This window comes from Eublepharis macularius, chromosome 6 (genome assembly GCF_028583425.1).
Source record: "Eublepharis macularius isolate TG4126 chromosome 6, MPM_Emac_v1.0, whole genome shotgun sequence".
NCBI lineage: Eukaryota > Metazoa > Chordata > Lepidosauria > Squamata > Eublepharidae > Eublepharis > Eublepharis macularius.
Window position 1 is genome coordinate 124,662,585 of NC_072795.1, and position 23,986 is coordinate 124,686,570.

Below are 23,986 nucleotides of genomic sequence, written 5' to 3' on the forward strand. Positions count from 1 at the left end.
TTTTTTAATGAATTTGTTCCTCCTGGATAATCAATTTTTTACACTTCTCACCAGCTGTTCCCACATAGCTCAGGTAACAGGATGGTAGCAGCTGTCAAACAGGATCCATATATTATACACATATTATGTGTTTTAATCTGTCATAGATGCTTTCTATATTTGCTAATTGACACCAGCCTTATCAACATCACTGCAAGCAGCTTGCACACACACAGAGGAAAACTCTGCCTCTTACAGCACCCCAGAATGTCATCTACATAAATATGTGGATAGGTTTCTACAGGGCTTTTTTTCTGGGAAAAGAGGTGGTGGAACTCAAGACCGCACAATGACGTCACTTTGGGTCAGCTGGAACAAGGGGGGAGGTTTTTTTAAGTTTAAATCGCCCATGGCAAAAATGGTCACATGGCCGGTGGCCCTGCCTCCATGATCTCCAGACAGAGGGGAGTTTAGATTGCCCTCCGCGCCACCTGAACTCCCTTCTGTCTGGAAATCAGGGGGCGGGGCCACCAGCCACGTGACCATTTTAAAGAGGTGCTGGAACTCCGTTCCACCACGTTCCTGCTGAAAAAAAGCCCTGGGTTTCTACATGTCTTGAATGAGGGCAAAATATCCTCAGAATTAATTCCAAACATCTTCCTCCTTAGTGGTGCTACATGAAAAAAGGTCTTGTCATTGTCATCATCCCCCACAGTACTGAATATTTGAATACTGTCTGTATTCAAGAAGCTTCTCGAGATTGTTGTTTCTAAAACACACTATGGAATAAATAGCAGCAATTAAGAAGTGCTCGTGGATCTGTTTACAGTGAATAATCACGCTAACGGCACACTTTATATAATCTAGGCATCCTTTCAAACAATTTCCTTGAAAACATGAAATGTAAATTTGACACTGGGTGAATTTTGTTCCATAAAGCTTCTTATGCTCTTTTCTCTCTAAAAAAAAACAACTTCTGCCAGCATTTGGGCATTTTATTTTTGCAGGTATGGTGTACCAGGAGAGTCAGATTTTCATCCTCTTTCATCATTCACCACATTTATTATTGTTGTTGTTTTTATTTGTCCTCTTTCTCACTGAGGTCAAAGGCGGATTTCATAGCGCAGGTGAAAATACACTCTAATCAATAGCTCAGACATTCACCGAGCAAAGTACAATAATGAACAACAGGACATTCAGTGAAAAGAGATACAATATGGTATGGTAGCAGAAAATTTGAAAAACAAGCATAAAGCCAAGCACAGAGACGAAATCTTTCTGAAACAAAGCAAACTAATTTTCATGGCATGTTTAGCAACGTTGAAAGCTCCCTCGTAGGTGTATGTTTATATCCGCAGACAGTGCGGAACACAGTAGCATATAGTCCTTGTCCCCACCAACGCGACTTCTTACAACCCCGCCCTATAATCTGAGTAGAAATCCCTCCTGAAAAATTCAGTTTTGCATAGTTTGCGGAAAGTCAGGCGAGTGGGAGCTTTCGTGACCTCTTCAGGTAGGCTATATTCCATAAGGTGTGGGCAACTGTTGATTTTACCCAACTGCAAGGCAGTATCTGCAGAAGGCCCTATCCAAATGAATGAACCTGCCATGGTGGAACATAGGGAGAGAGGCGGTTGCACAGATATGAGGGGCTGAGGCTATGAACTGAGTCCGGTAAATGATGAGAAGCCAATGGAGAGACTGCAGAATGGGAGTGATAGGCATGCTCTGTCTGGCTTCTGAGAGTTAACAAGCCACAGATGTTTGGTGCAACTTGGGCACTCACAGTTCAAGGTTTTAAAGCAACACGACTTTTGACAAGGTTACTTACTGCAATGTAATAAACTTTAGCCTTTTCCACCAACTTCCAGTTCTTATCCAGGTCAAGATGCTTTTCCTTCTTATAGCAATTAGCAGCAGCGAGGTTAGCAACAAGAGACCTAAAATGACAAATCAACATCATTGTCATAATCATCGTCGTCATCAACATGGCAAGCAGTTTTCTTGGAACAACTGCTGTCTTTCCAACAACCCTCTATGAAAAAGCTCAGAGGACTCCTCCTGAACAGCAGAATACACAGGACAGTGCATCTGGATTACACATGTGCACCAGTTATGGCAGACAGTTGCTGTGTGACAGGTAGACATTTATTACAGATGGCAATGACTGCCCACCCCCCAGCCTTAATGCTGCGCACTGCAACCACACTGCTTTGACAGCAGCATATACCAGGAAGGTACCCAAGAGAGAGAAGAGGAGCAGAGTCTCTCTCTCTCTCTATATATACACAACTAGAAGTCATCAGTACGAATACCTTTTTTGCTATTCCACAAGGGATTACCAGTGCATCATCTGCACCAACGCTGATGTCTGAAAGCTTATAATGTCTATGGAATGAAAGCTAAGGGGTTCTATATCCCTTTCTTCCACGATCGGTTTCCATCCATTCATGTATCACACAGCAGGCTGCAACAGTGCAATTATGCATTTGCAGATGGTAGCTGGGCACAGCACAGTGGTGATATTACAGGTGTGTTGACTTAACTTCCTGGGTTGGTTTACAAAGCTGGGTCTCAATCTACGAAGCAATGATTAAGTAGTGCACCATTGGGAAAGTTCTGGGCTGGCCTAAAACAGATGTCCCAGTGGGGCTATATAACTACTTGTTAATCTAGCCACACTCACCACTCTTTACACCTACCAAAAACAAACTCACATCAATGATCTAGTACAAAAGAAAAGCCACCTGAAGCTAGATGGGTAGCAATTCGAGAACCAGTCTTTGTCATAGCACCAAAACTTCGGAACTCCCTTCCGAGGGAGATTCATCTATTTCCCTCTATCGCTGCCTTCCACCAGCAGGTGAAGTCTTTTTTGCTTTATGTGGCATACCCCCCCAATAACTGTTGTTGGCCCACCTCCCTGATTGTGTTCTATGTGTTTGTGCGTTTACTGAATTGTTTAAATATTTTCTATATACTTTATTTTAAATGTTGTTTTAATGTCTCGAATTTTTAATGTAAATGTTTAAAGCCCGTTGGGGTTGAAAGGAGGCATAGAAATATTTTAAATAAATAATGCTGTATGAGAACATTTGGGCAGAGAGCTGCACCAACAAAGCGCTCTTTAACAACGCGTAAATTAACAATTAATGCACAAGCTTCTTCAGTTACAGAAAACAATTTGTGTCAAGTGAAAACAAAGTGAAAACAAGCATAATTATATTAAAATCCCATATGAACAGATAAATCCATAAAGTAAGTATATATATTGGCATTATTACAGAATTCAATTCTGTAAAATAACGGTTGTATCCAGGGCTTTTTTTCTGGGAAAAGAGGTGGTGGAACTCAGTGGGCTGCCAGCACAGGGGGCAACTCTTGGCGGGAAGTGGTCCCCCTGGTACCACATACGCGTGCGCAAAGTGCATGCATGCTCCCAAGGCCAATGGCGTCACTTTGGGTCAGCTGGAACAAGGGGGGAGTTTTTAAAAGTTTAACTGCCCTAGGCGAAAATGATCACATGGCTGGTGGCCCCGCCCCCTGATCTCCAGACAGAGGGGAGTTTAGATTGCGCGGAGGAGCAGAGGTATGAGAGACATCGGTGGCAAGGGGCCAGCTTGCCATGGAGTTTGGGAAAGATTGGTTTTAAGGGAGGGAACTCCCCCCCCCCACTTGGGAAAGGAGGGTAGAAAAAAGCTCTGCAGCCTTTGGTGGTATGGTTCAGCAGGATGGAGAACGGAGGGTCCTAAGAGCAGGGGATGCCTTGGGTATGATTTGGTAACACTCAAGGGACAGTGAAATATTAGACTTTAGGATGATTTCTTTTTTCTTTCGTTCATTAGCTGTAGCCTTATGCACTGCTCTTTCTATATCTATTCTTATGCTCTGTGTCTTTTATAGTGTACTGCAGTAAAATCTTTCTTCGGTTAAGTCAAGCTGTGTCCAATCCTCTCCTACAAACTTTCTGCTCAGCCACTTGGTAGAATTCTGCAGATGCACAGTGGCTCGCCAGCTTCTCAAACAACTAGTGAAGGGTAAAACCTGTTTCAGTTTGGGTGGTGGTGGCCTACTAGAGGAACCAAGGATAGGCAGTGTTTGCAGTTTTGCTGGTTACAGGGAGAGGCAGTTTATTTCGTCCAAGTATACCCTTCTGCCAAAACCACCTCTGGGCAAGCATACATAAGGACAGCTTGTTTTAAAGTTTTCAGTGGAATAGGACTTCCTGTTTGGGATCCATGGAGGTCTAACGCAGCTCCACTTGCGGAGCTGACCGGACTGCCGTTTTAACCGGCCGGCGGGGTGAAAATAGCCCGCGGCCGACTGCTCTCAGGCGGGGAGCAGGCAAAGAACGCTCAAGACCCTAGGGTGAGCTAGATCTCGGACGAGGGGGGGCTTTACACAACGAGTCTCCCCCCGATCCTTGAGGTCCCACCTTGCGACGGGTCGGCTATAATCTCTGCGGCAGTTTTGGGGCCAATTCGGCTGGCATAAGACCTACATACCCAAGCATCGATTGGGGGAAGAAGCTGAGAGGAGAACTTAAAATCGAAACAGCGATTACAACCCGAGAAAAGTGAAGAGAAGGTAAAGATCATTATCTTCTGAGACGGGACAGATTGATAAAAACAGAGAGGAAAAAAAGTAGATTTTTAAACTGCAACAGACTAGTGAAAAGGAGGGGAAGACTCGGCAGGAATCGAATTTAAAAAGAGACTAAGTTTAAAGAAGTTATTAAAGAAATGGGACTATTGTTTTGAATACCTGTGGCTTTGGAGCTGTGAGAAAAAGACACCATCGTGAGATCTGCTGTGGGAAGACGGGAGACAGGAAGTGCGTAATAACAATAGAGTGGCTGGAGAGAAGCGGCCCTTGCTGGAGGGCAGGAAGTAGGGAATCGCCATTTTTGAAAGGGGAAGGGTCGCGGCTTCAGCGGAAGAGGAAGTAGGCCATCTTGGATTACAAAATCATAGAGAAACCATAGAGAAAAGACGCCCGACATTTTGGACTCTTTAAAACTTAATTTCTATAAGAAGACCGGGACATTTAAAATAGAAAAACGTTAAATTTTACGCCACGGAGTTAAGGAAGAGAGCGGATTCGTGGGAGCGAGCTAAAGCAAGCCCCACGATGTCAAAAAAAGAGTGGCAATCGGCAATAGAAAACCTGGATAAAAACCTGGACAAAAAACTTTTAGATATGATTAAAGAACTTAAGGACACGAAATTGGAGCTGATAAAAGAGGTTAAAGAGGTTACACAGACAGTAAAATCGGAGCTGTCAGAAGTGAAAAAAGGTATGGAAACAATACGAAATGAATTACAAGGAACGCAGCAGAGAGTTAAAACAGTAGAAGACGCGATGGAGAATTTAGCAGACACGCAACAAACAGAGATGAGATTGGTGAAGGGGAGAATGTCAGTTGCAGAAACTAAACATATGGAGAAGCAGCTACGTTTTCGTGGCTTGCCAGAAGTGGAAGGAAAGTCAGCGCAAGAACAGATGACTGAGGTGTTGGCTGAGTACCTGGGGAAGGAGGAGGAGGAAGTTGTGGCTATCCTAGATGTGGCATACCGTGTGAATTCGAGAATAGCAACCCAGAGGAAACTACCAAGAGATGTGATTGTGCAGTTTACAACACGAAATATGAAAGAGAGGATTGTGACAAAACAGTTTCAAGATCCATTGGAGATTGATGGCAAGACGATTATTATAATGAAGGAACTGCCCAGATCAGTGTTACTGGACCGGAAAAAATATAAAGTGCTAATTCAGATTTTGAAGGACATGAAAATCAGGTACAGATGGGAGTTACCGGAAGGAGTGTCCTTTGAGTTTGGAGGGGCCAAAAAACGCATCAGATCTGAGCGAGAGATGTAGCGATTTATTAAGGACAATGAAAAAGACTTACCAACAAGATCATGAGTATGGAGTGTAAAGTATTATCTTGGAATGTAAATGGACTAAACTCACCGAATAAGAGGAAAAATACTTTTCACTGGCTACTAAAACAAAAATGTGACATTGTTTGTTTGCAAGAGACCCATATCAGAAAGCAGGATGTAAAATATTTAAAATCTGGAAAATTGGGCAAAGAATATGTAGCGGCCTCCAACAAGAAAAAAAGAGGAGTGGTGTTGTACATAAAAGAGGAGCTACAGCCAAAATTTGTTATGAGAGATGTGGAAGCTAGATTTGTAGCAGTGGAATGTATTTGGAATTTAAAGAGAGTGTTGGTAGTCGGACTTTATGCACCTAACGGTGCAAAAGAAAGCTTCTTTGAGGATTTAAGGAAGCATTTAGACGATCTTGCATACGACCAGATAATTCTTGCTGGAGACTTCAATGGAGTGACAGACTTGGAACTAGACAAAAAGACTACAACGGCACAAAAGAAAAGAGGACTATTACCAAAGCTTTTTTTTTGAGTTGATTCAACAAGAGACTCTTGAAGATGTATGGAGGAGAGAATATCCTAAAAGCAGACAGTTTACCTTTTATTCTGCAAGGCATTCTACATTATCAAGAATTGATATGATCTGGGCCTCAAAAGACTTAGCATTATGGACTAAGGAGGTAGAAATAATGCCTATGGTAGGCTCAGATCACAACCCAATTATGTGGAAATTTGGAAAAAAGAGAAAAAGGAAAGCATGGAGAATAAATGAGGACTTGTTACAGGAAAGAGAGAATATGGAAATACTGAGAAGAGAGACAAAGTTTTTTATACAATACAACGTGAATAAAGAAGTACCAACCAATAAAGTTTGGGATGCTTACAAGGCGGTTGTAAGGGGCATACTAATGGACTTAAATGGTAGAGCAAGAAAGAAGAAAGAGGAGAAAAGACAAGAGATTGAGGAGAAAATAAAAGCCAAAGAAATACAGCTAAAAAAGAGACCAGGGAAAAAGAAGGTATACCAGGAAATTAAAATACTTCAAGAACAGCTAACAGCAATGAGCAATAAAGAATTGGAGTGGAATCTCAAAAGACTGAATCAAAAAGCGTTTGAGGGTGCTAATAAACCTGGGAAGTACCTGGCATGGCAATTGAAGAAGAAAAGGGAAAAGAAGATAATAAATAAAATTTGCGAAGATAACAAAACGTATTTGGAGCAGGCTACCATTAGTAGAGCCTTTTATAAATTTTACGCTAAGCTGTATAATAAAAAAGAAGTAAACAAAGAATCAATAGCGTCATATTTGGAGAAAACCAAACTTCCAGAAATCTCGGAAGCTTGGAGAAATAAGTTGAATAGTGAAGTAACTGACGAGGAAATAAGTAAGGCAATACAATCTGCAAATCTAGGAAAGGCGCCAGGGCCAGATGGACTTACGGCTAAATTCTATAAGACAATGGCTAATGAACTGGCACCATTCCTAAAAGAGGTGATGAATGGGGTTTTAAGGGATCAAAGGATTCCAGAAACTTGGAGTGAAGCGAATATATCATTGATCCCAAAAGAGGGCCAAGACCTGACTAATGTGAAAAATTATAGACCTATATCGCTACTCAACAATGACTACAAAATTTTTGCGAAGATATTGGCGGAGAGATTGAAGGGGTGGCTCTCGGAAGTCATAGAGGAGGAACAAGCAGGCTTTTTGCCAGACAGACAAATAAGAGACAACTTAAGGACAGTGATCAATGCTATTGAATATTATGACAAGCGTTGTGATAAAGAGGTTGGTTTCTTCTTTGTTGACGCTGAAAAAGCGTTTGACAATTTAAACTGGGACTTTATGTTTGCCACTATGGAAAAGCTACAATTGGGAGAAAGATTCATCAGAGCAATTAAGGAAATTTATAGAGACCAGACTGCAGCAATTGTGGTGAATGATGAATTGACCAAGAAATTGACGATAAGTAAAGGAACAAGACAAGGTTGCCCGTTATCTCCATTGTTGTTCATTTTAGTATTGGAGATTCTGATGATACAAATACGTCAAGATGATGAAATTCGTGGAATAAAAATAAAGGACTATTCATACAAGGTCAGAGCATTTGCGGATGACATAATGTTAATTGTAGAGGACCCATTGGAGAACATGCCAAGAGTGATAGATAAGATCAAGGAGTTTGGAGACTTGGCAGGTTTCTTCATTAACAAAAAGAAGTCAAAGATATTATGCAAAAATATGACTAAGCAGAAACAACAATTGTTAATGGAAACAACGGATTGTGAAGTAACAAGCAAAGTGAAATATTTGGGAGTCGAATTAACTGCAAAGAACATAGATCTATTCAAAAACAATTATGAAAAACTATGGACTCAGATAGAGAGAGACTTGATTAAATGGAATAGATTGAATTTGTCATGGTTGGGCAGGATTGCAGCAGTTAAGATGAATGTGTTACCAAGAGTAATGTTTTTGCTACAGACAATACCAATCATCAGAGACTCCAAACAATTTGAAAAATGGCAGAGGAAAATATCAGATTTTGTTTGGGCAGGCAAGAAGCCTCGAGTGAAAGTGAAAGTTTTACAAGATGCAAAGGAAAGAGGCGGAATGCAACTGCCCAATCTGAGACTTTATCATGATGCAATCTGCCTAGTTTGGTTGAAAGAATGGATGACATTAAAGAACAAGAAACTATTAGCCCTAGAGGGATATAAAAAAATATTTGGATGGCACGCATATTTATGGCATGACAAAGTAAAGGTCAACTCGATGTTCCTGCATCACTTTGTTCGGAGAAGTCTATACATAATCTGGAAGAAGTACAGAATTTATCTACAAGAAGGAACCCCTTTGTGGGTGGTTCCATATGAGGTGATAGACCCGAGAGCTGTTGATAATGAACAACAATGTTTAACGTATAAAGAAATAACTAAAACTGAAGCATCCAAACTTAGAATAAAGACACAAGAGGAACTATCACCTAACTACGATTGGTTCCAGTATAGACAGATCAGAGACTTATATAATTCGGACTCTGTAAAGGGAGGTATACGAATAGAGAATTCGGAACTAGAGCAGACCCTTCTTAAAGAAGATAAGAAAAGAATATCCAAGGTATACCAAGTACTGTTGAAGTGGTATACCGAGGATGAGATAGTTAAAACACAAATGGTGAAATGGGCTATAAACTTTAATAAAGAAATAACAATGGAGGCATGGGAATACTTGTGGAAAACTACAATGAAGACAACGACATGTATTAATATCAAAGAGAACATTTATAAAATGATCTATCGTTGGTACATGACACCAAAGAAGATTGCGCTAGGGAATTCGAATACTTCTAATAAATGCTGGAAATGTAAGAAGCATGAGGGCTCCCTCTATCATATGTGGTGGTCGTGTGAGGTAGCCAGGCAGTACTGGGGGGAAATAATAAGAGAAATGAGTGAAATTTTACCATTTCAAATTAATAAGAACCCAGAACTCCTGCTACTGAACTTGGGAATGGAGGGAATTCCAGCCCAACACAGGACGTTGATATTTTATATGACAGCAGCAGCTAGACTTTTGTATGCGCAAAAATGGAAAGTACAAGAAGTGCCAACTATTGAAGATTGGACTTACAAATTGCTGTATATGGCTGAAATGGACAAGATGACAAGAAAATTGAGAGATCTGGACTCAGGGCAGTTCAACACAGACTGGGAGAAGCTGAAACAATACCTGGAGAAGAAATGGGAGGTGGGAGGAAAACTGTGGCAGTTTGAGAACTACTGAAGTATTGAAGTAGAGGGGGGAGACTTTACCGGGGGGAGAAGAGATAAATGTGAATTAATAAGCAGTCAGATTAATAGATTGACATATATATAGATATATATAGGTTAACAAACAGAACATAGAGAAAATAATTAATTATAAGGACTAAATATAAGGAGCGATTAACTAACAATATTTTCTTTTTTTTTCTGACAAGTTTTGTACCAAACTGAATGTCTGAAGATATAGATGGGTCAAATTGATTGACTACGTGAGGAGAGATATATAGAACTATTATAAAAAGATAGAATGAGTAATATATATAGAGAATAAGTCAAATTGTTTGATATAAACGAATGTATGATCTATATGGTTTATGATATATAGAAATACCTGAAATTGAAAAATTGGGATAAATTGTTTATCTAAGATGGAAACAAAGGCTTACAGTTTGGGCATATAATGTTAAAAATAGTTAAGGATGTACTGCTTAGAATAATGGAGAATATATATTTGTTTTAGATAGAGGAAGCTAATAAAAGTAAGGGAAAGGGGACAAAGGGTTGGAAAGCTGTTGGAAGTCAACAAAAAGGGGGGGGGAAGGGAGGGGGTTAGAGATGAAAAAATTGGGGAAAATTGAATGTAAATGTGGAAATAATGGATTCTAACCCAATAAAATTTTTCAAAAAAAAAAAAAGTTTTCAGTGGAATAGTGCAATTCCAAAGCGGGAGTTTCACCCATCCGAGTCCCTCTCCGTCTCCACACAGAAGCAACAGCAAAATTATATTATAAAATGATCAAGAAATGCCTTCTGAAGCCTTGACAGCAGTGAAAATTGCAGTTCTTGTCACCAGCTCTGGGGCATGTGGCTCGAGCCTTGTTACACGTGCTTCATGATAGCTACATTGGTACGTAAAGCATTACAACTTGCAGTGAGCCATTTTACTCAGTAGTAGGAGTGGGGCTTATTTCCATATGAGGACTTAAGTCTGGTGTTATTGCAATTCTGGGATTGTCCACATTTTGCTCAAGTAGGGGGGCCTTCTGGGGCCCAGTTCAGGCCACTACAGCCTTTCCCCCCTCCACCCTTGTTACCTGGATCCTCTCCTCACCCACACAGTTGCCCCCGCCCCCCAGGTTTCAATTCATTTCTGATCTTAGCTTTGGTCCAGCTGCCTTGGCTAGATGAGAAGAGCCGGGGGGGCTCATGTGGCCCTTTCTTATGTGCTCAGGCTCAGGGTGATGCTGATCACCACTTTGGGGTCAGGAAGGAATTTTCCTCCAGGCTGGACTGGCCAATGGATCCTGGAGGTTTTTTGCTTTCCTCTGGGGTCACAGCAGGGGTCACAGGAAGAATGAGGAAGGTAGCCGTGGGTTCATTTCATGGGGCAAGGGGTTGGCCAGATGACCCCTCTGGGCCCCCCACACCAGTTCTATATTTCTATGCCCCAGTAGTAGGCCAGCCATCATCGCTATGGGTACTAGCCTCCTCTCTTCCCGTGTTCAGGCCATAGGCAGGAGCATACGGATCTTACATTCACCATGGTCAAGGACTTCCTTGATTTCTCTCTTTTGTGGATCCTCAGGTTGGTGCAAATCGGTCTTGGTCTGGGGTCACAGGAGCAAACTGTGGGCTAGCCTCTATGCACCAACACAGGGATGAAAAGTCTCTTTGGTGGGTTGGGAGCCATCATCAGCATGCAAATCAGCTCCAGAAGGATGCTCCAGGACTCTTTGGGAACAAAGGTGCTTCACCATGCTGGCTGAATAGGTCCCTGGACATCTGGCCTAGAGGGGAGATGACTAAGGCATTCACAGGGCCTACGCTCACTTCTTGGACACTTTCCGGGCACACAGCCCTTGGGTGGGACTTGTTAAAAGGGCTTGCCCTGGCTCGGGAGCACTGTGAACAAACAGGATTGATATGGTGAGGAGGATCGTGGCCAGGGCCTTGGGGTGCCTTGAAGAAACATTGTGGGCTATGTGACCCATCACAGGGTATTTGCCCTCCTGTGGCCGGGGACATTCTGTTATTCTTGGATGCTTTCTTGGCATACAGCCTTCAAGTAGGACTGGTCAGAAGGGCTTTTCCTGAGAGGTCTGAGCAGACAAGATTGCTATGGCAAAGAAAACTGTGGCTAGGGCCATGGAGCTATGTGAAAAACTGTGGGGACATTGGGGGCCATGTGACCTGATGGGATGCACCTCTCAAGCTGGGATAGGCTTCTTGGTGGCACGGCATTCCGGCTGGACTCTGGGGTTAATTGCAGCTTTATGAACATCGGTGGGAGCCATTTTGGGGCTCTTGTGGCAGTTTTGGCACAGAGGACAGATCCTTTTGGGGGGAAACAGGGCCACTCGCTCAGTTTCCCCATACTTGGGAATCATTTTAAAGGATCTTGGGGGTAAGGCATTGTTGGGACACGCCCAGGAGGGGGCTGTCAGGACATGCTCACTCCCAGGGGGCAGGGGGATCCACGCAGAGGTGTGTGCCCATGTGAAATCCCACAACCTTTCATTCCGCAGTTTCCCTCTTTAACAGACGGACTGAAGGGTGAGGGGGGTCATCAACCAGCAGGGATACTGGGATCTGTGCCCTAGGTGGCACTAAGGCTCCATAAGCCAATACAGTCATGGCCTTTTTAATCCTGACAAGTTGTCTGTGTCTTTTGTCATCTTGTCCTCGACCCTCACCTCCCTTGACGATGGGCCCACAAATAGCTCTGCCACATTGTTCTTCCAGTGAAAATATTTGCTGAGAACTAAATAAACACACAACTAGTTCTACATGGCCAAGAGGACCTTGCCTACTGTTTCTTGGCAGTCCCTCTCCTGTGCTTCATGGAAGGGACTTTCAATAGCAGTTTAAGCTAGAGCTGACATTCAAAGAAACAAACAGCTCCAAGATTCAGCTACACACGCCCAAGTTGCTGGTGCATATCTATTGCAAACTCTGGATCCTGGTTATAATTAGGCACACAACAGATCTCTCAAAACACAAGCCCAAAGTTCCCCTGGCCACACGGAACTTAGCTATCTAGCACTTCAGTTCCCAGTCTTCAGACTACCCCCTTTGGTGAAAATATACACTACATGGCACACCCATGTTTCATTGTTTTGTACAGGAATAAAACGAAGTGCCATTAAAAAGCTCAAATTCTGAGATACAATCCAATCACGCAGATGCAGAAGTTCTGTGTAAACAGCGTCACTATGCAAGCTTTCGCTGCAGTGCTCTGTAGGAATTTTTGCAGAATTGTGTTTGGTGACAGACAGAAGGAGGGATGGGGTAATTGACTGCAAGGGCAGTAAAGAATGATGAGGAGAAAGCCCGGAAGCCCTGAGGAGGAGGAGGCATGAATGTACACAGAGCCCAAATGTCCTGTCCTCTTAACATTCAAGCTTTTTATGTTGAATGTTTTGAGGCCAGGAGTACTAGGATTTTTTTTTTTTACTTGGAAACTAAAAGGAAGGTTCCCCTGGAAAGGCGACAAAGAAATTTTCCAAATAAATAAAATAAGCTTTCTGCCTTATGTGCAAAATATCATATAAAATTCCACACTTATGGAAATGGGAAAGGCTACCAGTCCTAGCCGTATGCTCTACTGAATCCAAGAAGATAAAAATTGCTATGCAGGAAGCAGGAGGGAAACTTCTACATTAAAACAAATATCGCTATTTTTTAATATTATGGAACCTTTCAATAATTTAGCAGCAAGTTCTGTCTATTCAAGTTAATTTAACATGTAATGACCCAGCAAAGCTGAAAGGCAGTAAGAGGAGGAATAGAGACGTTTTCATTCTAGCAAGATCCAAAACAACATATGCATAATTTACAAGGGTAAGGAACAAGGAAGTTAAGCAGAAACAGCATTTTCTTCCATTTTTCAATTCAGTCCCTAGATAAATTCAATCCACTTTTGGCTGCCAAACAAAGAATCAGCGCCTTGGTGGAGACACAGCTGTCTCTTCTTGAATACAATGGCTTTAATCCATATATCCATGGCTTTTGGAAAGCTAACAGCCTTCCGCATGTGCTACTAAATTTCAACCTAATCTCCATTTTTCTGTGATGAGCAACCATCAGGGCTCCACTCTTGTTGGAGGAGAGCCACAGAACAGAGGAGTAGATAACATCTAAAATGAACCAAGCACTCAAGGTAAATGCTAAATTGTCCCCAGCCAAGGCTCCATCCATGTGATCTTGCCTAGATAATGCAAACCAACCTCTCACCCCACCTAAATGTGAAGCATTTAATTCACATTAGACGTCACTAGGAGGAAAAGAACTTAGCTCTCTACTCTACCATGCAGAAACCTGATGGTGTGGTGCCTTGTGCTGGAGGAGGCTGCGGAACCCCCGCCCCCACCCCCACCCCCACCCCCAGTTAGTATACAGACTTATGTATTTTCTTGGTGCTATATAAATATAATATTAGCCCTGTGGTGCAGAGTGGTAAGCTGCAGTACTGCAGCCCAAGCTCTGCTGACGACATGAGTTCGATCCCAGCAGAAGCCGGGTTCAGGTAGCCGGCTCAAGGTTAACTCAGCCTTCCATCCTTCCGAGGTCAGTAAAATGAGTACCCAGTTTCCTGGGGGTAAAGTGTAGATGACTGGGGAAGACAATGGCTAACCACCCCGTAAAAAGTCTGCCAAGAAAACATCGTGATGCGACGTCCCCCCATGGGTCAGTAATGACTCGGTGCTTGCACAGGAGTCTACCTTTACCTTTATATAAATATAATAATGCTCCTCTAGACAGATTAGTGCCTCACCCAGAGCAGTGAACAAGTTAGTGTTATTATTATCCTCACAATACCGCTGGGGAGCTGCAGCTGAGAGGAGTGGCTTACCCAAGGCCGACTGAGCTCATGGCAGTAGTGGGATTCAAACCAGTAGAGTGCTGATTTGTAGCCAAACTACTTAACCATTGTGCTACAGCAGTTCTCTGGCTATGAGGAGCTTAAGACTGGCGAACAAGCTGTAGCCCTTCCCTAGAGGGATCTGCCCACAGCTACATGACTTGGTGACTTTCAGGGTTGTAACGAATTCTGTACCTGGATGCCTTTGAAAAGTGTTCAGAAACCATACCAATACAGCCACGCAGTGGATGCTTGCACGGGTGAGCTTCACTGACTTCTAGATCATTCTGGGCCCCTTCAAAACGCTCGTTCTGACTAAAGCCCTAAGTGGTCTGAAGCAAGGGTACCTCAAGGACTGCCTCCTTCCAAAGATATCTACATATATGAATCCCAAGAAGGCTTGTACTGTGTGACCCCATCAGAAGTATGATAGATGGCTAGATGGGACAGGGCTTTTTCAATGGTAGCGCTAATGTGAAATTCCTTCCGTAGAAAAGCCCATTGAGCCGTGTTCTTTTCTGCTTTCAAAATCAGGATAAAACAGCCTAGTGTGAACTGGTTTATTATGGATAGTTTCAAATTGTTACTTTTGTATATTGACTGGTACCTAGTGCATTGTGTGGTAGTTTTTTTAGCTCTACTTTGTAGATCTGTTGGAGTCTAAAAATGGGACAAATATATTTCTTTGTTTTTTTAAAGTGTAAAAGGCCTCAGCCACCCACCAGTAGGGCAATGCTTCAAAGCCAAAGAGTTTCCATATCAAACATGACTACAGAAACTGATCACAGTGCAGCAGAAGAAAACTGTTGCATGAAATTGTTGCTATAGCAGCAGTTACCTGGTTGGAAGTCCTTCCTATTGAAATCAATGAGCCCTACTCCCAAGGAAGCCTAGAGTGAGGCTGTGTCACATTAACTGGTGGTAAAAAGTGGATTTGATCGCTCAGCTTAGGTCCCATATCCAACATGCTGACTCTGCTTCATATATTTCATTCACTGAAACCCAGTTTGAGAGGCTAGCTAACAGATGGCATTCTGGAAAGCCAGCTTGTGAATTCCGTTTTCTAGTTCACAAAGTACGGCACCAAACAGGCCATACAGACTGCTGCCTTCCTTAAAAAAACACAACATTCAGTGCAGTGTAGAATCAATACACAGCTTTCATTAGCGGCCACAAGAGAACATTATCATAAACTACTTTCCTTTCTACGACACTTCCTTTATTTTGAAAGTGTCCCCCTTCGGGCAACTCCTTTTGTAACAAAGTTTAACCATTAGTTTGTCTTCTCTCAACAGACACTGGCTTCAGACTGGGAGGGGCTCTCTTTTGTGTTTGGCAGATAAAGGAGTTTCTTCTCCCACTCCATCTTCCTTCACACAACTATCACTTTTATACAATCGCCTTTGTAGACAACCCTTTTTAATGTTTTCAAAGTCATCCTCACATCTGTCAGCTGTAGGAATGAGTGTGCCCATGGGCTATACACTACCTACTGACTAGAATTTTGATATATAGAAATCTCCCGATGATCCCTCACTGTGGAGTAGATCCAGAGGAGTGAGCCGTGTTAGTCTGCAGTAGCAAAATAGCAAAGAGTCCAGCAGCACCTTTAAGACTAACCAACTTTATTGTAGCATAAGCTTTCGAGAGCCACAGCTCTCTTCATCAGATGCATGAATGCTCTTCGAGAGCCCTCGAAAGCTTATGCTACCATAAAGTTGGTTAGTCTTAAAGGTGCTACTGGAGTCTTTACTATTTTAATTATGAATCAAGGGCAAGTCAGTATACCACTGGACTCTTTGCTATTTCACCGTGGAGTGCTACTTTTGAGTGCAGGAGGCGACGAAACACTTGTCACAGGATTTTAAACAAACAAAAATGCCAGACCAAATGGCATACATTTCATTAACACTGCCTTTTTATGAAAAGTTCATTTGGAAATGTTTCACATTCTATACTCTAGCAACACCTGGTGTGTTTTCAGGACCCAAATCTACCCTCTGGAAGGCTGCTGCCTGGACTTCTCATTGCAGCGTGTTGAGCAGGCAGGTGAGGACTGAAACGATCCTTCCTGCCTGCCTGCCTGCCTGCCTAGTACTTCCTGATCAGGACACAATTTCACCTCCCCTAACTCAGCCATCTCCTGCTCACCCAACCCCATCCCTGGGTCAGGCTGCCACAGCCTCTTCCATCTGTATCCCTGGGTCAGGCTGCCGCAGCCTCTTCCATCTGTATCCTACAGTTTAACATGATCCTGGATTTGCTGGGGGGAAGCAAATGGATGAAGACGGGGACTAGCAGCCAGCTAGGGTGACAAGACTAAGTTCAACAAGCCAGTTCTGTTTAGCATACATCCCAATAACTGTTATTGGCCTCCTCCTTGGTTTTTGGTGTTATATCGTATATGTTTTTATTTAATGATATACTTTATTTTAAATGTTTTTCATGTTGAAATGTTTTAATGTTTGACATTTACTGCCTTGGGGACCTTATTTGGGTAGAAAGGCAGGAGATAAATTTTTGAAATAAATAAAAATAACAGAGATGGGGTGGGCCTCTAATAATCTATTTCTCAACATAGCTTATGATGCGTCGGATATACTCATGACCAAAAGACCAGCTTCCTATCTCCTCTGCATTCATATTCTAAGGGCTCCTAGCAAAAAAGACAGTTGACCTGTTGTCACTTGTGATGCAGGCAGCACAGGTTCCAGTTGGCTGTTCACTCTGTTCATAATAATGAGCATCCACGTGGGCTTCTTCGGCTTTCTTCTTTAGAATCTCACCAAATTTGTCTGTTCCAATGCACCCAAAAAACGTTGCCACTTTATAAGGGCTCTGGATCATCCACTGCAGACAAAAAGAAAAGCAGATGGGAGACAAGATTGATTAGAATATTTGAAATCCTATTTAATGCATTTTTAATTACCTAGCACTTGATTTTCTGCAAAAAAAAATAAACAAAAGGGTGCCTGTCATAAAATATATAGATAACCACAACTATTACAATTTAAACAACAAAATTAATAATATCAGTAAGACTTTTGTCTTTCGTTCATTTTTAGGATGGAACTGACATTAAACCAAGTCTTAGCTTACCAAAAGGATGAAGACATACTGATGTAATTTAAGAAAGGACTGTACAGAATGCTGCCAATTTTACAGTTAGCCAACACATCTCTAGCAAACAAGTTATACACTCCTGTAAAGAAGAACCAGCAGTCTGGATAGCTCAAAAGTTATTTTAATGAGAAAAAAATACAAACATAATATTTAATGGAACTAGCATGGACATAATCCTCCAAGCACTCCTACTGCTAACATAAAATCTAAAGAAAATAATGGTATACCAAGAGTAGCTGAGAAACACAGTATCTATCTGCAAACAAATTCTATATTTATTTGCAAAATGAAGGAATAATTCTGTTCTTACTATTGTTGGTCATGCAAAGTAAGATCTTTGGTTTAGTCTACTTGGCATTCCATTTATTTCTTTGTTTATGACAACATCCTCTCTCTCTTGAACATTAAGATACTGGGATGAAATTTGGTACACACATTCAGGATGCCGCCTACATATCATGTACCGGCTGGACCCCTTTAGCCATTTTCAATGAGGCTAGGAAAAATTGAACACACATCAGAAGCCTTATTTCACTTAAGCACTGAGATACCATAATGGAATATGCATCTTGTTAAAGAAGCTTCCAGAAGTTGTCATCTCAGTGTTGAGCTGGTGTCTTGATATGATAGACAAGTGGTTGAGGAAGAACATGCTGAAGTCGGCTCCAGATAAAACGGAGGTGATGTTGGATGATAAAGTAAATGAGGTGAGGGATGCTGGTCATACTTCAGACTGGCTCAGATTAGGATTTATATAGCAGACTCTGTTAAGAACTTTGGGGTTCTGCTAGAATCAGCCCTTTGATTGGCATGAATTTGACGGCAAAAACTGTATTCTTCCGACTACATTTAGTGAGGAGGCCACCTCATTCCAGATTCATCTGATCTAGCCATTATCCATTTTGGTAACCTTGAGACTAGACTACTACCCTGCCCTTCTCCCCATGGAGAACCCAAAGCAGCTTACATCAGAGTCCTCTCCTCCATTTTATCCTCACAACAACCCTGAGAGGTAAGTTAGGCTGAGAGAATATGACTGGTCCAAGGTCACCTCGGTGAGCTTCTATAGCAGAGAAGGGATTCAAACCTGGGTCTCCCAGGTCCTAGTTTGACATTCTACCCACACCACCACACTGGCTTCTTGAAAATAACTTCAAAAACAGTAGCAGCCAAAACAGGTGAGGAGAGCCAACTGCTCAATTCATTCAGTTCCAGTTTTGAAACATATACATGGCAGCCTGTTTGTTTCCAGGTTCTATTAATGTGCTGGCTTTGCTCTTTAAAGGCCTTCATGATCTGGGACCCTGCAGTTATGCCTCTTCTCCTTTGAGTTGGTGCAGCCACTCCGCTCATCTCAACGATGTCTATGGCTTATCCCCACCTATAAGCTGTAAGCCGGTAAGAACCAGATGTGGCTGAGCTGGGTTTTTTTGCTGTGACTGGCCCAAATAATGGAACAGCACACCAGAAGTGGCCAGAAAGGCAGCATCCCTCATGATATTCCAAAGATTATGCAAAATAGACTTGACATTGGAGAACTGGCCCTATTCAGAAGGGTGTTTGCTGGCTAATGACTTGTCCAAAGAAATGATTCTTTTTAAATGTGTTCTATATTTTTTTGAATTCATTTTCAAATTATTATGAATAACACCTTTGGTCCACAGCAATACAAGCTTTTAAAATAAATGAGTTATTTGCAAGCTTGCTACATAAATTCTCAATTTTAAATTCAAGCATCTGCTTAGCTCTTGTACCAGTTTCCATTGAGGGAAAGATTCTAACACAGTATCTGAAGCAGGGCCTCTTAAAAATCCACTAGGATTTATACGAACCATCTTATGCCACAAGAGCTTTTAAAAACATAGCTGAATGGCGCCACTAAGCAGACGAGTTATTGTGTAACACCACTAAAAATATATGGATAGCATCAGTCAACATCAATTGCATCCCCATGCTAAAAGTTTAAAAGTTAAAACAGGAAAGCAGGACAGAATGGTAAAGCAAAACAGATAGCAGAGTGGGGAAAAACGTCAAAGAAACAATGAGACTAAAGCTATCAATGATGAGTCAGCCAACTGGCATCGTCATAATTTCTCCTAATTGCAATTACTCATCTTATCCACTCAATCTATACTATGAATTAAGGGCTAGATCAATTTACCAGCATGCTAAAAAGCTAGCTATAATTGTTTCCTAATAGAGATTTAAATAAATGATAATGTCTCCATTTCAAACCAGCATTAGTGATATCCGTGGGTTGTAAAAAGGTTAAGCGAATGAGCTTAAATGCATGCTTCGTCACAGCGTTATTTTTAGAAGCAAAAGATGCTTCATTCCACACATAACTCAGTTAAGCTGACAAGATGGGCAATGTGATTCATTTTTACTCGAGAACTCTCCTGTTTGATAAGATTCTAAGACAAATGCCCTTTTCCATGACGAGCTGGTGGTATTTCCCCTCTGATTCTCATTAAAATACTTCCACCAAGAACAGGTTAATGTTCTCTGCAGTGCTACACACTGAGAACTCACACAGCAATGCTGCCTCCTTTCTGCATGCTTCAACCATGTGCATGCCCCATCCATAAAAGTCTCATGTATGTATGTCACACTGCAGAAAAGCTAACCCAACCACTCACACGCCTAGTTCCTGCTCTGTACACTTTCCACCACCACAGATGGATAGAGATTTTTAAGTGGCCAAAAAAATTACGTGTGTCATTGTACTGAAGGAAGTAAAAGGAAAGACATGTGAATGATTGTGAGAAGTGTATCTTCCACTTTTCAAACATACACAATTAAGCCAAAGTTCATTACCTCAACATCACCACGAAGTTTTCCTTCTGGGTGTGTCCTCTGAACCCAGCACAGTCTAACTGCAAATTTGCATTTATGTATTTTAGAAATGGAGATCCTGTTGTAATGAAGCCCACACCAGTTGTAGGGAAGGGTGGTCTCAGACGGAGGGGGGGATAACTTGGACCCCTTATTGCTTTCTCCTTTAGGGTCTTGGTAAAGAGAAGCTCCAGATCACTATCAGCCTTTACGATGTCTTTCTTGTAAAGTCCAAAGTGAGTAGGTTTGTCCCTACTCACAGGTCTGGCTTCTATCAGAGATTTGGGGTAACTGGCCCCTCTAAGAGCCAAGCTACAAGTGATGCCTGACACAGGTTGGACACTCGTCAGCTTCCCTCAAGTTTTGAGGGGAATTGTAGGCATCCTGGTCTTGTAGCTTGGTTCTCCATTTAATTGAAGTTTACAGAGCGGCAGTCTATGGGAGGGAGAACATGTGGTCGGGAGGGGAATGCAGGTGTCAGGCTCTTGCCGGGCACCCCCCTTCCCCTTCGGTGTGTGTGTGTGGGGGAGGGGTTCTGTAAACTTCAGTTAAATGGAGAGCCAAGCTGTAAGACCAGGACGCCTACAGTTCCCATCAAAACTTGAGGTAAGCTGACAAGTGTCCAACCTGTGTCAGGTGTCACTTGTAGCTTGGCTCTCAGAGCCTTACACAGCCATCCCTTTAGCTGGGGGAGCAAATCACTAATGTACAGACACTCCAAGCTGCTACAATGACCCCACGTACTACCAGAGATTCTCATTGAGAGTGCCTCAGAGAGCAGCAGAAACTTCCTTCTTAGTCTCTGTCTCCCCCTCACACTAGTGGGCATTTAGCCTCACTATGCCCCAGGGAAGTGTGGGGAGACCAAGTACACTACTCCTTGGAAGAAGAGTAGGATAAAATAAATCATCATCATCATCCTACAAAGGAGACCAATTAGCACTGTGCAGATGTAATGCTTACATAAAAGTAATCTCTCTTGGCCACTACCACTGGCCCTAAAATGGATTTTTGCCTGTTTGATCAAACTAATCCCTGCTATGTCTTCACTTGAACTCCAGCCCTCGCCCTGCTGTTCCACTGCCTCAAGCTCCATGATATGCACAGGAGTCAATCTAGTCAGCAGGAAAGAAAGCCTTGAAGCTATCCTGTCCACTGCTTGATCATATCTGAGATATCTATTTATGATTTAGGACACTTTTAGACTCTCTTTATGGACTCAAGGCAAGGGATGATAATGATTAAAAACATCAAACCACTGGCAGGTACAGCAACTCCCATGAGCAATCAAGCAAACTACTGCCAATTTACCCAAATAACTCAGCCCATCTGTAGGGAAGCTTGCCTAAATAATTTTGCACAAAATGGGTGCATTCCTGACATGCTCAGGAAGCCACCTCCACAACAAAGGGCTTCCAAAAGTGAACTGAGAACAGACCCTGCATGTTCCTACCCATTTTCAGGATGAGATGACCATCAAATTGTGGTCAGGGGAACACTGCTGCCTCACAGGCAGATGCTGGGAGAAGCGGTCCTGAAGGAATTCAACAGGAGCACCAGCCACATGACCAGTCAGTATAATCAGCACATTCAGGGTTTTTTTTCAGCAGGGACGCAGTGGAACGGAGTTCTGGCACCTCTTGAAAATGGTCACATGGCTGGTGGCCCCGCCCCCTGATCTCCAGACAGAGGGGAGTTTAGATTGCCCTCCACACAGTGGCACAGAGGGAAATCTAAACCCCCCTCTGTCTGAAGATCAGGGGGTGGGGCCACCGGCCATGTGACCATTTTCGCCGAGGGCGATTTAAACTTTTAAATACTCCCCCCTTGTTCCAGCTGACCTAAAGTGGCATCATTGTGCGGTCCTGAGTTCCATCACTGAGTTCCGCCACCTCTTTTCCCAGAAAAAAAGCCCTGAGCACATTGATATGAATAAATCATTATTGCTATAGTAGCACAAGTTCTCCTACTGACTGAGTGAAGAATGCTAACTTCAAAAAGAATGTTTTCCATCTCACAGGAGCCTGTTACTGGGAGCGTGCAGAAGAGAGTTGAGGTGCTCTAGAAAGTGAGTTGCCCGTCTACCAACCCCAAGCAATAGATGTGAAAGAAAGATTTCCCACAGCCTGCACCCGTCTCCAAGCAGAAAGATTTTGAGAAATGGAAAAGACAAGTATTCAAGTTCCTCCAGTTTTTAGCTATGGGGATAGTCAGAACTTTTCATTCTCTTTCTCTCCCTCAAAACCTACTGATATGGCTGGGACATGAAGAAGGATCGAGTTCTGAGATTAAAAATACTTCGTCTTAAGAGAATTAAGGGGCATGAAAGAGCATGGAAATGGAAAGTTATGCCACTGTGTTGTGCCATGTAAGCCACAATCATGTTCAATATGCTGTTAAGCAGTAAACATGGTTGCTTACAACTCCGTTTTCAGGCATCCACGTTATTCTTCAGCCTTCCATGTTCTTCATTTATAGCTTAGGGACAACATGTTGAGAGCCATTTTGGCTTAAAAGTGATTTAGAAATATTGCTAATGAAAGAAAGGAAGAGATAAATCTCACATTTATGAGTAAGCATCCGTAAAACTGGCCTTGGTAGCAGGGTGACTGAATCGTTTCTAGTTAAATACGCATAAGATTGCACTCTACAAAATAACTTTTGCAAAAAGGTTGATTGTCAGAATTAAAGGTTTATAATTTAAAAACATGTATCTTATTAAAGTTTGACATATCACTGACCTTACCTTCAATACTGAGCTCTGCCAGCACAGAAAGAGAGTTGGGGCTGACAAACCAAGGGCAAAGGTGGCAGTTTAGAAAAATGTACCAATTCTTCTCTTAAACTGAAGGGTTTTTTTAATCCTAGAATGCCCATGGTTTTGAAAAGGAAATTTATAGAATTACATGTGCTCTCTGGGGAGAGGGGATGTGAATTTCAACCGAGGCTAAAATTAAATTGTACACTGTTTTAAGAGCAGTTCATCTAGGCTATTTTAGCGATATGCTCATCAACTATGTGAAGCAGACCATTTTATTATTAGCATCTTATCCCTATATTTATTATCTTCCCATTTTCTCAAATGGTTCAGTAATCTGGCATGCAAAGAGGTCTATTGTTTTTACACACGTAGTACCCAAAGCAGGACTAACTAAAATAGTGGCTTATGAGAGTGTTTCCCAACTTGTGGGTCGGGACCCACAGTTCTGGAGGCCTCACGTCCCAACTTGTGGGTCGGGACCCACAAGTGGGCTGCAAAGCCTCTGAAAGTGAGTTGCGTGCCAGCCCTCCCTAATGGCGGCCCTTGCTCTTTGCATTGCTTCCTGCATGCCAGTTTTTCACATTCTCACTTCCCCTATCCTTTGCAGCAATAGTGAGGGAGGGGGGAGCCTTTTCGTAACTATTTAGTTTACAGGTATACCCAGGGCTTTTTCCCCCTGACAAATATTCATCCAGCCTCTTCTTGAAAACTGCCAGTGAAGGGGAGTTCACCACCTCCCTTGGCAGCTGATTCCACCTTTAA

General features: G+C 42.4%; 1 protein-coding gene across 2 annotated transcripts in view; it reads right to left on the minus strand.

The window, feature by feature from the left end:
• ADK (adenosine kinase) overlaps positions 1-23,986 on the minus strand; it is a 344,703-nt gene that overhangs the window by 192,313 nt on the left and 128,404 nt on the right. For both annotated transcript variants that reach the window (XM_054983324.1, XM_054983323.1), the window contains exons 5-6: positions 17,183-17,355; positions 1,811-1,919 (exon numbers count right to left, since the gene is read on the minus strand). In XM_054983324.1, the coding sequence (XP_054839299.1) occupies positions 1,811-1,919; positions 17,183-17,355 (282 nt within the window). The remainder of the gene's footprint in view (positions 1-1,810; positions 1,920-17,182; positions 17,356-23,986) is intronic.